This window comes from Sparus aurata, chromosome 7 (assembly GCF_900880675.1).
Source record: "Sparus aurata chromosome 7, fSpaAur1.1, whole genome shotgun sequence".
In the NCBI taxonomy this organism is placed as follows: Eukaryota; Metazoa; Chordata; class Actinopteri; order Spariformes; family Sparidae; genus Sparus; species Sparus aurata.
The window spans coordinates 5,204,048-5,218,679 of NC_044193.1; the positions used below are offsets into that span (position 1 = coordinate 5,204,048).

At 44.2% G+C, this 14,632-nt stretch overlaps 1 protein-coding gene across 5 annotated transcripts in view; it reads right to left on the reverse strand.

The window, feature by feature from the left end:
• rapgef3 (Rap guanine nucleotide exchange factor (GEF) 3) overlaps positions 1–14,632 on the reverse strand; it is a 29,347-nt gene that overhangs the window by 14,096 nt on the left and 619 nt on the right. Inside the window, exons 2-3 of one of the 5 annotated variants that reach the window (XM_030423145.1) lie at positions 11,703–11,787; positions 4,960–5,004 (exon numbers count right to left, since the gene is read on the reverse strand). In XM_030423145.1, coding sequence (XP_030279005.1) covers positions 4,960–5,004; positions 11,703–11,765 — 108 coding nt within the window. In that variant the 5' untranslated portion in view covers positions 11,766–11,787. Of the gene's footprint in view, positions 1–4,959; positions 5,005–5,167; positions 5,187–9,905; positions 10,366–11,178; positions 11,198–11,702; positions 11,922–14,632 lie in introns of those variants that run through there. The other 4 variants (XM_030423146.1, XM_030423148.1, XM_030423144.1 and 1 more) reach the window with 4 other exon arrangements.

Consider the following 14,632-nt stretch of genomic DNA (forward strand, 5'->3'; position numbering starts at 1 on the left):
GAAGGACGAGGTCATAGGCTGCAACCAGATATCTAGAACTCGACGCGCTTCCGAGGACTGCGAGGGCTAACGGCGGTCCACAAGGGGCCTAGAGGAGACTTTCTGCAGACCTCCAGAGAGTTTCATGAGCTGTCATGGGCATCGCTTCCATCAGCAGATGCAAGCTGCCATCTGCAGAGTCATTCGGTTGGCGGGTGTAATACAGTAGAAAGAAAACAGTTCCTACATGAAACTGCTTGCAACCAAGAGTGCAATCTAGTTCCGTTACTTTCAAGAGAAGGCCGACGTCTCTGCAGCCGATATCTCCAAAACCAGGCAACTCAGGACAAATATGTACATCTTATTTTGGGGTGAACTGTCCCTTTTTAAATGGAGCGCTGATAACCAGCACCAAGGAACTACCAGTAACTCATTCAGGATTTAAAAAGACGCCTGCTGACTCCATACCACCACGACAACAACACCACCTTGGGGTCACGACACGTGCGTGTTACATCTACGTTCGCACAGAACGGCTAATTATAATGTGCCACTATAACGGACAGCTGCTGGTAGCGCAGTGCAGTGCACACTTCAACCTATCGTTCCCACATCGGGCTCGTTCCCAGACATCTCCAGAGCCAAACGCGCCACGAGGCGTCTGCCGTGCCCCGCCGGAGCTGTGCTGTCTGGAGGTCAGCAGTATTCCCAGGGGCCTGTTTTCCTCTGGGAGCTCCCACACTCACATTCTCAGGCATGTCAGCTCAGACATTTATTTTCCTGATGAGACAGTTTTCCATTACCTAACCCCCGGGCCTTTATGAAAACAAAATCAAAAGCCATTTTTCAACTAAGTGGACCTGGCCTTCGCTGCCAGCATGTAAAACCTGCAGAGAACTTTTCCCTGTAGTTGGCCGCGCTGTGGTGATGCTGTTTACTGTCTGCATGTAGGCCACCTAATCACGTTATCTCGGACGCCGATTATTGTTCCGACTGAGTCGAGTTACAAAGCAAACAGCCTTCCTGCGCACAATACGCGCTCGGCCGGTGTACAGCGACCAGACGCTGATGTATGAGGCCGTCTGTAAAGTTTGGACAGGCAGTCGTAAACTGTTTTATAACCGGGGTCGGTCGCACTACTGAGGTCATTTTACAATCAAGAGCCTGCGTTCAAAAAGCGCCTTCAGACCTGCTGATGTAAAGTATAATAATAATTTTAAAAAATCCCATTGGTTTGCACTTAAACTGTCAGACTTATATGTTCTTTACGTACGATTCTGAATGACTGCGCTGGTGTTTATGCAGAACTGGCTGCAGCGCGCTCGCAGTCTCGACAGTGAGGCAGATGCTCAGTGCACAGTCATTTGCTTGGCAGAGGGTTGTAATTGTCTCTTGACACAGCATAATCACATCATCTATTCTGTGTTTGATGTTTCTTTAACTTCAGTCTGGCTCAGAGAGTTTAGTCACGAGCTTTTTGAAGTGTGTGCGGCTTCTGTTTTTCCAGCGTTTTGTCTTGCTGGGTGGAACGATGACGAGCGGAGTCATCCGCCGTGTGTCTCCTTCTGTGGGCGAGACATTTTTATGCTCCTCACTCTCCGTACGTGACCTCGGTGGGCTGCTGTGTTGTGCAAGAAGCAGCTACAGATGAACGCCGCGCTGCGAGTCGACAAGGAGATTAATGCGGCTCTGCGGACTGCAGATATCTGACTTCTCCCCTCCGTCTACGTGAGAAAAATACGAGACCCACGCTGACGACAGCGACGTCTCCATCCTGCGATACGTGACGGATCTGGTCGGATTAAGTCATTTGGTCCTCACCATATGAAGCTGTTATTATCCAAATCTAAAGTATTTTTTAAAGTGACTCATTAATATTAACACATGGATGTTTCAGGCAGGTACAGGCTTCTTCAGCAGGTATTCTGGCATCGATACGCAAGATAATAAAGCAAGACAACACCGTTATGTTCACATCGTAAGAAACAAGCAAAGTAAATCTTTTCATTCGTCCCATTTTGAGCGAGGATAGCTAAGAAGTGTATCCAATATGGCGCCATGTGGAGAAGGATCCTTGTGTTTTTTTGGCTGTTATCTTAAAGATTAAGCACCCAAGTTGAGCCTGTTGTGTCTTTTATTCTTTAAAAGCGAACAATGATCAGGGGCTAATAAAGGATAAGTCCACCCAAAGATTCAAATTCAGTCATTAAATCTTCTCACTATCGACTCATACTGATGGAAGTAGCAGTCAGCAAATCATTTGTGGAGATTTAGAGCAAAACTACATCTGCATAATCTAATTCTACGGAAGCCCCGAGATCCCAAACTGAAGTAAGAAGACATCATTTTTTTATGCGGTTGAGCTTTTGCACCAACGTAAAACGGGGTGTTGGTTAACACTTTTAGTTTAGCAGCTCCAGCAAAGAGTTTGGCCTGAAAAAAAATCTGTAAATAACGTATTTTCAAACCAATTTGGAATCTAGGAGCTGACACAGACTTGGATTGCACTTGACGAGCTGCATGGAGCCATTTAAAGTTTTTTTCTCCGGTTGTTTCGTACATTATAAAACAAGTCCAAGCTGTTTAGGAGATTGGTGCCACGATGTTTTTGCTGTGCCGCTCCATGAATGCATTTTATTCGACTACAAAACTTTTCCTGACTTTTCTATCACCTCGAGTCTGAGTAGATAATGACTGATTTTTTTCACTTTTGGGTGTTCACGTCTCCAGAGGAAAACTCCATCTCTCTCTCTCTCTCTGCGTATGAACGCTGGAGCCCAATCAAACGCAGGTTATTAAAAACAATCCATCTTGTTGCAGCGCTATCACAGTGTACGGTGCTCATTAGGGTCCTTCAGAATCCGGAGCCAGCACTCGCTTGGCAACCAAACAAAACTACGAGAGGTTTACAGCACCTGCCTCCTGCAGACACGATCACTCTCAGGACAAAACTCAATGGAAGAGGCTTTGATTCTTTTAGTGTTGAGAGATGCGCTCGTTCTCCTAAAGCCTACTTCCTCTGTCTTGGGGGAGACTGAACTAGATTCACTTTCCATGTCACGTCCTTGTTATCAGTGTTTTAAAGTTCTCCCTCCTTGACGTGCTGTCGAAGAAGCCGAGATAAAGCAGCGCGAGGGGCCTTGCCAGGGTGGGGAGGGTCAATTAACCGTGGACCCTGAAGTGCCCTTTAGACTCCTTGTGACTGCCTGCCCCTGCTAGGAATGTGTTTTTTAAAGACTCGCCTGAGTAGTAATGCAGGATATTATAACAACAAAAAGAACGAGTTCAGCAAGTCTGGGAGGATGCAAGCGCTGCAACTCTGGACGAGGCGGAGGTCCGTTCGGCTCGCAGCCAGCTGGACTGTGATCGTCTGAAGACTAACGGTCGAGGCGGTCTCTGCCAGCCGGCGTCAGATATCGTGGTCAGCGAATTAGCGGAGTGACAGAAGCCTGATGAGTGATTAAGGACCTGATTAGGAAACCGTTCTGGAGGTCTTGCATGAAAAAAAAAAAAAAAAAAGCACAAAAGGATATGACATGACTTATCACAAGACGCTAAGTAATAATTAACCCCAATGACTGAAGCTATAAAGAATCAAGTTTTTTACTGTCATATATTTATTTAAATGGCCGTTCTTAGTGTCTAAAGGTATCAGACACTTAGATTTAATGCTTTTAAACACCTTCTGAAGATAATTGTAACCACATTTAAGACTGTAAATGTATATAACGACATGATAATACAATTAAATAGAATTCAGTGCTAAGTTTAATGATTGGTAACATCAGAAATGTTTGAGCTAAAAGTGTTTGTGACAATTAAAACCTCATAAATTCAAATTTAAAGGGATATTCCAGTGTAAATTTAATCCATGTTCTAACACACCGTGACACCGAGTAGGACCCCCCCTCGAGAGATAAAGTTTGCAGAGCGCTAGCTCACGTAGCTTTAGCATCATCAGAAACGACCGCACGACAACAATACATTGCAGTAAATGGATCCAAATATAAACCGCCACCTAAAAGCCACAAATAATGCTCAGAACAGCACCAAACTTCAGCAACAGTACAAATAGGGTCTCAGCACATAGTCCGGGGCATCTAACCTCCGCTAGCTTAGCTGGATTTCTATTGTGAAGCTAAAAACAGATTTCAACTCTCCTCCATCAGCTTCCGGGTCGAGGAAGTCCCGACACGACGATTACCGAGTGCGGTTAGAAATGCTCAATTCCGTTCTTTTCCCTGTCCGCTCTCGATAATAACTGTTATAAACTGGCAGGTAAGACACATATGAACTTTGATTGCTTTTCCATGGAGTCATAATCATACATTTTCATCCATGAGCCGCGGAACTCTACTGCACTCGGTAATCGACTCGTCGGGACTTCCCGTCAACAGGAAGCTGCTGCAGAAGAGTGGTAAATTTAGTCAGCTTTTCAGTAGAAATCCAGCTAAGCTAGCGGAGGTTAGATGCCCCGGACTATGTGCTGAGACCCTATTTGTACTGTTGCTGAAGTTTGGTGCTGTTCTGAGCATTATTTGTGGCTTTTTGGTGGCGGTTTATATTTGGATCCATTTACTGCAGTGTATTGTTGTCGTGCGGTCGTTTCTGAGGTTGATAAAACTCCGTAAATTAGCGGTCTGCTAACTTGATCTCTCGAGAGGGAGTCTAACACAGTTTCACGGTGTGTTAGACCATGGATTATATTTACACCGGAATATCCCTTTAAGTCTGTATATGTATATAACGACATGATAATACAATGAAATAGAATTAGATATAGGCTAAGTGTTTGTGACAATTAAAACCCCACAAATTCAAATTTAAGACTATCTCATGTATTCTAAGGACCTGCAGACTCCCTGTTCAGTCATGTAAATCTATCCATACTGGTTTTAGTGCTCCTGGCACTGAGTTTCGCCCTAAAAACACCTGTAAGACCGCTCGATTCCTCTCGTCACCATCATCTGATCTACTCACCTGCTTCATCGTGTCCTTTGAATTTAAGGCCTCAGGCAGCGGAGTCTAAGAGAAACAGAAGAAGAGAGATGTTAGACATTTCTGCATATCTAAAGCCTCTGAAATAAAGCAGATAACTCGCTCCGGAACGCGATATTCCGGAGGAACAAGCCCTACTGGTCGCCGATGATAATCTCGCCGGCGGTTTCAAACCAAATAAAACACTTACAACCAAGCTGGACCGTCCAGATAGAAGGAGTGATTATTTTTCTTTTCATCGGGATGAAGGTCAACACAAACACATTACCTCAACCTGCGCTGCGCTGCCATTGTCGCTGGCGTGATGTGGGTGGGTGTAATGAAGTGGGAGTGAAAGAGTGCACGCTGTAGACATCAGCAAAGGGAGAGTACATAACCTGCTGCCACGCACATTTTGTTGTGTGCAAAAAGGGGCGCTTTTAACCACAGACTGTCCTCTCGCATGAAAAGGCTTTTTGAAAGTCCTCACAAACACACTGCAGCTGACGCCACAGATGAGGTTTGATCGTATTTCTGGAGACTCCCTACTCTCCAGGCTCACACATGCCGAAGTCAAACCTCAACATTCCCACGTCTGTACTTTGGCCTACGTTGTGTTTCCTCTTTCTGGCGTGGTTTTTGATGTTTTTATGATCCCCTCGCAGCTACCGTTGTCCAACTTAATTCCCAGGGTGATTGTTTTCTCTCCAGATCTGGCAGCATTAGGAGAACTGTTTTACAGGCACCACATTTCACTCTGTCTCAGCATTGTTTTGCTCAAGTTGAGAGGAAAAACTGGTCAGTAAAAAGAGATACAGGCTCCTGTATATAACGCTGCGTTGATGCATCGTATGAGCAGCTTGCAAAGAATTTCAGATATGATCACATGGCATAGCTGACATCCACACACACGCACGCATGCACAGAGCTGTCTGTATTGATCAGGAAGCCGTAATCAGCTCATCACATCTCTGATACACATCTCTCTCACGTCTCCAGTCGTCCTGCAGACAGACTCTGTGGCATGTTTTGTTTGGTCTGCTGTGCAGCCAGCTACGTCACATGATTATAGCCTGAGCGACGCACTGCGAGTTGTTTTACTTTGCTCATAAAACAACACAACTAGTTCCCACTGCAAAGTCTGCTTCTGTGGGCGAAGAGCTCGGAAAAACACGAGGCATTTTTCACTCGTCGTGAAGCGGGTTCTCAAAGTATTTCTGACTGTATACGACTCCATAAAACCATATATTTAGTTTTATCATTTATGGGCCGACCAAAATGACACATGTGCCCTGTGAGTAAACACATCGTGTGGAGTCCTTCCCCAAGTCTGCAGGCGGGCAGACATGTTTAGGAACCTTTTATGAATGTGTGGCATTTTGTTTTGCATCGAGTCCGTGTCTCAGCGCCGGGACGCCAGAGTGACAAGGACAGGGAGACGATGGCCCGGCATCTTCTAATGATGACAGCAGAATGAGGACAGTTTTGACCCTGTTAGAGGTCTCCGCCCGTACCAGCTCAGGGAAGGAATTAGCAAATGCCTCAGTGCCAGTGAAACTGTGCTAATTGCAGATATCGCCCCTCAGTGAACAGACACGCCATTGAACCCAGTCGCCAGAGTAAATGTCAGCCAAGTTCTGCGAAACCACAGATCAGTCAAAACTTTCTCTATGTTGGAACTTTTTTATGCTCAGGTGCAATATTCTTCCTCTCTCTTATCACAACACTGTGCTTGGCTTAAAATACATCTTTTGATTGCCACACTCTCGGATGGGAACCTCTGAAAAGCGCCCACTTTTATCAACACATGAGCAGCTGGAAATACCCCCAAGTGTCCTTAAAATATCCAGCAGTGTGACTCAAACTGAGGGTCTGTTGGCCTGTAATAGCTCCACTTCCATCCCCTCCGCCTGCTGATGTGAAAAGCGGGTGATGTGCATATAATGTGAAGCTGATACGCCGACGTTCGTACTGATGAATCTGTGGTTTGCAACTGTTGACATCACCTGCTGGCAACTGGGCTGCACCAAACTTAAAGATGCAATGTGTAAGAATTTGCCGGCTTTTGTGTATTCCAAACGAATAGGGGGCAGTGTAGCTGTTAGCATGCTGTTAGCTGTAATGTTAGCCACGCAGCTAGCGCTCCTAAGACTCTGCCCAGACTGGGAGCTCACAGAAAGTGTTCCTCGATGATATCATGAGAGAGGACAGGTGACTCTGTGATTAAAGAGATATTCGGTGTAAATTTAATCCATGGTCTAACACCGTGAAACTGTGTTAGACTCCCTCTCGAGAGATCAAGTTAGCAGACCGCTAATTTAGCCGCGGAACTCTACTGCACTCGGTAATCGACTCGTCGGGACTTCCCGTCAACAGGAAGCTGCTGCAGAAGAGTGGTAAATTTAGTCAGCTTTTCAGTAGAAATCCAGCTAAGCTAGCGGAGGTTAGATGCCCCGGACTATGTGCTGAGACCCTATTTGTACTGTTGCTGAAGTTTGGTGCTGTTCTGAGCATTATTTGTGGCTTTTTGGTGGCGGTTTATATTTGGATCCATTTACTGCAGTGTATTGTTGTCGTGCGGTCGTTTCTGAGGTTGATAAAACTCCGTAAATTAGCGGTCTGCTAACTTGATCTCTCGAGAGGGAGTCTAACACAGTTTCACAGTGATTTAGACCATGGATTAAATTTACACCGGAATATCCCTTTAATATCAAGTCATACAGTCAGAAATTGAAAGTTATTGAGGGAGATCACACTGGTTTGGTGCCGGTACACTCCTGTACTCTTATACTTGTAATGTCAGGTCCGTGTTTTTTTATATTTTATGATTTGAGTGCTTTTAGTACGCTGTCAACTTGAACTTTACACTTTTGTGTAAATCTTGTTATTGGCCTGGTAAGGACATCTCTGTAGAGGCGCTCTTATGTAATTCATCATGCGTAAGATAACCTGAGAACTCACTTTTAGCAGCGAGGACGAGTTGGACTCCTTTTCCCGTTCGAGAGAATAAGTGTCACATTATTAAGCTCAGGTTGTCTGGTGTCAAACTGGGGCCGGATCCAAAGCGTTATTTAGTGGTGAACTGTTCCTTGTAGTTTAACCTTTTGAGCTGCTTCATGTGAAATATGATGTTGATATGTTGGCTGGTAGCTGCAGGAAGCTGAGCGTGCAGCCTCTGGAGATTTACGGTTGTCTTTGACCTCCTGATGCTTAAAAGTCAAGTAAATTTAGAACCCGAGAGCCTCACCGCTGCTCTGTGTCTTCCTGTGACCGCGGAACAGAAACCTCCCCTTCACATTCTTCCACAAACTCTTCTGTAAACCGAGCGCGGGGGGTGAAACGGGCGAAGGTGAACAATAAACAATACGCTATTTTTAAACCTGAGTTTGATCAAAAAAAAGCTTGTGTGCATTGTAACTGTCTTGTGTCCCCACGCCCGACGCTCCTAAAAACAATAGATTGGAATCTGCTCCTTTAAAATGTGTTTTTGGGGGGCCTGAGCTGTGTCACGATGGAGGTGAGGGGGTGTGAAGTTAACTCCAACCTATTGTTTCATAAACACGTCGCCTGCTCCGTGACAACCAGCGTTCCTGATCCTCCTACTGACTCTCCGTCCAGCGGTGTAAGTGTTTTAGATGCAGTGTTTCTCGTACGCTGGAGGGCGGCTCGCACTTCAACAAACGGGCTTTTAAGGTCAAGAAGCCATCGCGTGTCAAACGTCCCCCAGGTGCCACATTTTCCAAACGAGTCACGACTGAAGTTACTTTATCAGGAGCGTTCAGCTTCGAGACGCCATGACGTCATGAACAAGATCTCATCTTATATTACAAGACAATGCAAGACAATGTTGATGATGATGATGATGATGATGATGATGATGATGATGATGATGAGAATTAGTGGCTGAATGTAACTGACAACATTTACTCGAGTACTGTACGTGAGTATTTCCATTTTCTGCAACTTCATACCTCTGCTACACCACATTTTGTAAGTCAGTACTTAACTTACTACTCCACTACACATATGTGACAACATTAGTTACTAGTTACTTATTAGTTAGGCTACTAGTTACTCATAATAACTAATTAACTATTATGTATTATCATAGATTAAGAAAACCAACCGTATATAAAGTAAACTCCACCTGTCACAACATTACAGATGCTTACACATCAACGCATCATGAATTATGATACAGTAACAGTAATAGATTACTCGAAAATGGGCCATTCATCATAACGAGTACTTTTACTTTTGGTAGTTTACTTAAAGTGCACAAAAATCACACTTGAGTAAAAGTAAAGATGTCATGTTAAAAGATTACTTTGGTAAAAAGTTACCCAAACAAATAGTATTTGAGTAAAAGTATCTGATATTAAAGTCTTTGAGTATCAAAAGTATTCTCGTGCAATACATGTAATGTATAAAAAGTAGTAAATAATACATATTTACTTTAAATTTGCAATTTTTTTTATCCAATTGCTAATAAAATGTATTCATAAAAAAAGAAGCATGAAATCTGCAAAGTAACTTGTAACTAAAGTAATCAAGTACATGAAGTGGAGGGGAAGCATAAAGTAGCAGGAAATGGAAAGTGCCTCAAAATTGTGCTTCAGTAAAATACTTGAGTAAATGTACTTAGTTACATTCCATCACTGATCATAGTGGGCTTTAAACACACAGTCCTGTATATTCATACATACTTTATATATACTTTTACTTGTAACTGAGTATTTTTACGCTGTTGTACTGATACTTTTACTTCTCCTAGTACAACTACTTCTAAGATGTGAGTACTTCTTCCACCACGGATCATAACAACGTGAGTATCATCTTCTCTCTCATCCTGATCTGATCATATCTGCGTGCCAGCCTTCAGCACTCGAGCCTCCTATAACTACTCCTCAGTTACTTCTTCTCGGGAGTAAACATGGAAAGCATCGTACCCAGCTGATGCCTCGAATGGTCGGCGTCTCCCCTGAGTGTCGGTCCGGGAACACTTGATAATTATGACTCCGAAACAGATGCATCTTTTGTCTCAGATCCAAAAAGACGAGCGGAGGACAACTTTCCCAGTCAGCAGATCTGCGCACTCGGACTCTGCGCGTCCAGACATGATCCAGGGCGCAGCAGCGGACCGCGCCGGCACCTCCTCGTTTACTGCCGCACAGCGACGACACAACGCAGCGACACTGTCCGCTCGGGGCTCCGCATGTTGTCCCCTCAAAGAACCTGGGCTGGGTTGTGTGGTCGTGTGCTCCCTGCATCCAAAATACAAACGCAGACGGGGGGGCAGGCAGGACGCGTCTACCTCAGCTCGGCCATCCCCTCGCAGCACAGGCGCACTGCTGAGTTGTATGTGTGAGTGTGTGCGAGTGTGTGCGCACTTTGGCTCTGCAAAGGAACTACCGCGGAGTCATCAGAAGAGACTGCCTCCCCCCCGGACTCTCTCTCTCTCCCCCCCCCGGCAGCTTTACTACCCAATTAATGACGTCTGATTTATTAGACTTGACATGGATGCACTCCGTGTGCGTGCCGGCAGGTGCGCACTGGCACATTTTGTCCTTTTTTATTTCACAGGAAGTCAGTGAAGGGAAACATTTAATGCGTTTTTATCTTCATCACAGACTCAGAATAGATGCAGTGTTTAAAGGTGCACTACATGTGGCGGACCCTGCCCAGTGGCGGTTCTAGGGGGGCCAGGTTGGGGCCGGTCTTTGTTTAGAGGGGCGCATACAACCCAGGAAAAAATGACAAATGCCTCATTCAGACAAGAGATAAATGGGACTTAAAACAGTGTTTACAATTTCAACATTTTTAATTTGGTAGTAAACTGCCGAAACACTGTATTTCCACCTTTCCCTTCAGCACAAAATCATAGCAAAAGATCTGTCATTTTATTATTGATGCAGACTCTTTGTTTGGGGGGGGGCCACAGGGGGGCACTGGCCCCTGTTGCCACCTTTCAAAGCTTCAAACAGTTTCCTGGAAATCCAACAACAGCTTGTTTATACACTCACGAAACAACACACACTTCTGACTTTGTATTCATATTGTAGAGATTAAAATCCTGTGTTTTTTTTATGTCTCATCCAAAACTACACAGTGGCTCTTTAAAGAAGACAAAACCTGGATCTGTAACTGGAAGGTGGTGGATGTAAAATCCCCCAAATAGACACTTAATGAAACAGCCAATCCTCCACATTTTCCTCAGAATACCTCATCAGTTGTTATGTTGGAAATCTCCGTGAAACCGCTTCAACAAAACTACCTGTCGAGTCCTCGTCCGCCTGACACCGCGGGATTACCGGACCCGCCTCAAGGTTATTAAAGGAGGCTCTTAATGTACCATGCAGGCACTTTATGGTCTAGTTTGTTCAGTGCAGGAGTTCAGCACAGCCCACACGAGCTGCACAACACTTGCACACACTAACACACACACGCACACACTTATCAGGTTGTCCAGCTGTCTGGCTCAGCCGGGTGGACGTTCAGATAACCTGCTTCAAGGGCAGAAAGCAGCTAACGTCACTCGATGTCTCCCGTCGGTTAGTTGTGTTCAGTTTCTGGACCGCTACGTAAGCAGCACCGATTTATGGATTCATAAAACGTATATGTTATACCAACAGGTGTAATGTGCAGCCTTATCTTTCCGTCACTCTGTGGTTCAGACATCATGTTTGCGGTTAAAATGTGATTTTACGGCCTCTTTGTTTGCTCTGTATCATAAGCAGACGACTTACTTCTCCCATCTCTGGCGTGCAGCGTCTTGGTGGAAAACCGATGGACTCGACTAAGTTCTCCATTGCGAGGGCGGCTGTGATGGATCTGTGAGAAACATGGAGAAACAGGCCGGTAATAATCAATTAAAGAAACATAAAGAATGCGTTGTCAGAGCAAAGAGATGTGAGTCTGCAGACTGTCAACAAGGGGACCCTCTACTTGACTTGACTTTCCAGTGCACCTCCAGTTATAACTGGATCGTGGTCAACTGTGTCCTGCGGGCTCGGAGACGCGTTACATAAGACTTGTTTAAGTCCCAGCTATTGTTCCAGCGCAGGGCTGCCCTTCCTGTGCTGACCTCAATGCGTGAGTGAGTTCACCATGGTTTTTCCACAAGACACACAAAGCCAAGAACATGAATTCTGTCCTGCTTCCCATGCTTTGATTCTGTTCTTCCTCCAGCTGGAATAGATGTGTCGGAACAGCCTCCTTCTGGGTATTATTATTAATAATATTATTAAAAAGTCCAGCACCTGTTGCTCCTGTGTGTCACCTCTGTTTTAGACATTACAGACGCCCACTCCATTAGTGCTTTTGCTGAGTGAGTGATGGATCACAGAGCAACAGAGAGTTTGCTTTGAATCACAACCCACCACCCCCACTTCTCCATCTCAGAACAGAAGATGCATTACATTCCCCCAAACTTTGACGCCACTGTGAAGCATATCTAATACAATCTCTCAGAAAAACACTGGCATCTTACCAATGTTTGACCCCAGTGGAGTCATGAGGATCCATCCGAAAAAAAGCCAGTATTTAAAGCAGGCGAGCGGTCTAACCAGACAGAATATGCTGTTTGCAAGCACAGCTGATAAGTTTTGCGTGATCCGGCTAAACTTGTGTGACTCTCTGCGTCTTCCTGAATGCCTCTCAGGGGACTGTAGGATGCCTTATTAAGAATGTTCACAACAGAGGAAATCCAGTTTAGCTACTTATGGCCTCCCGAGGGGAAGGTAACGTGATAGTTTTGCAGATAAGGACGAGCGCAGTGTGACAGCGTGTTTGATTGTATCTGGAAAAAGATGACTGGAGTTTTGTGCCAAACACAAAAGACTGAAGGTGCTTTACAGAATCTACACTGGATGGGAATAATCCTGAAAAGCAAAGCCAGAAAGCCCAGCGATGGTTTATTGCTTTGTGGTGCCGAGGTTGTAAAGAAAGCTTGTTAACACTGCTGACCTTGTTCGAGGTTCACTGTTGCACAGCTGCGAGCATCAGTGAGAGATTGAATCTGGGCTGCTGACACTTTGAACTCTTCAGGGACTGTCAGGTGTCAGGTGGCTTTGTGTTGCTCAAAGCTTCACCTGTTATCGGCTGTTCTGGAAATGAATGCTGCCCTCTACTGAAGACATTGATGCTCTGCAACCGGCATCAAGAGAAGAGGAAATTCATGCATTCAAACAATCTCTCAGATTTAGCTTTTGACTGTAGAATATTATGTCAAGTTGCTGTGACAAAGATTTCCTGTCTCACATATGTGAATTTTAAGACAAAAAATAATAATTTTTTCTTTGTATTTATGATGGAGATCGAACAAGAAATATCACGTTTTATTGTCTGTGTCATATTTTAAAAGGTCCGACTAGAGATGAGCATTGCAGATCAGTTTTCAGGCTAGAAATACTGTGGTGTGTCCCCCAATACTTGTCCCAATAAATACACATTAAAACAACCATATGTACCTGTTTTTTTTACCTTAAAATAACAGCTTCAAAATCATTCTGGTGAGAAGGTTGGGAATGTGAGAAGGTTGGATCACAGTGTTACATACATGATTACCCCAAGGCACAAGTTTTCAACACATAACATCGTTATGACGTCATGAGCATTAAAAAGATTCCGTGCAAAACAAAAAAGCTTACAGAACATTTGCAAGGCCTTTAAAGAGGCCATACTACGCTAATTTCCATGTTCATAATTGTATTTAGGGGTCCTGGTAGGACAGGTTTCTATACTCTGATTTTGAAAAAACACATCATTTTTCTCATGTGGTGCATCGCTGCAGCGTCCCTCTTCAGAGCGTGTCTTGAACGCTCCGTTTTAGCTACAGAGTGAGACGTCTCGCCTTTGTTCCATCTTTGGTGAAAGTCACACATGTGCATTACTTAGCGGACAGGATGTAGCCAAAGTAGCGTGATCTAAAATAACGGCACTACAGCAAGTGTTTGTCTGCTGACTGACAGGAGGGTATATATGTTATAGTAAATATATAAACATATATATTTGTGTAACGCCTGCTACATAGTGGCACACATACTGTAAGTTACCTTTTACATGCACAAAAATGCTACATAGCACAATTAAGGAAAGTCAAAACCCCCAAAGCATAAAATGACCTCTTTAAAGTTTTACACATTTTATTGTCATTGATTTGTTTTCTTTATATCTAGTTTATTTCTGTTTTCTTTTTATCACTATTTGTTGCATTCCTGTTGTCTTCATCTGTCAGAAATTGAGATGCACTGACGTTAAAAAGTTTAGTTTGAGGCATTTAGGAATTTATTTATCGACTGATTCCCTTTTTGAATAAAGTGAAACTCCAAATGACTCAAATCTAAAGCTATAAAAATGTTAACTTTAAGCTAACAATGTTTGTCTGTATTGTTTATGTCTGGTGTTTCTTTCTTCTCTTTCCATATTTATTTATGTGTCTAGTGTTTCTATTTAGATCCTCTGGGAAAGGGAGTGGGATTTCCTGCGACACATCTACGCCCATGGAATGTGTACTTTGCCAACTGTCTTTGTTGTGACTGTGTGGTGGCGTGCACACACACACACACACACACACACGCACACCTTTTCCTTCCTCTCTCTCCCGTCCAGTTAGCGGTGACAGCGAGAGACATATCTTTTATCACTTTGACCACTCGGTCAAATGAGGACTGAAGAC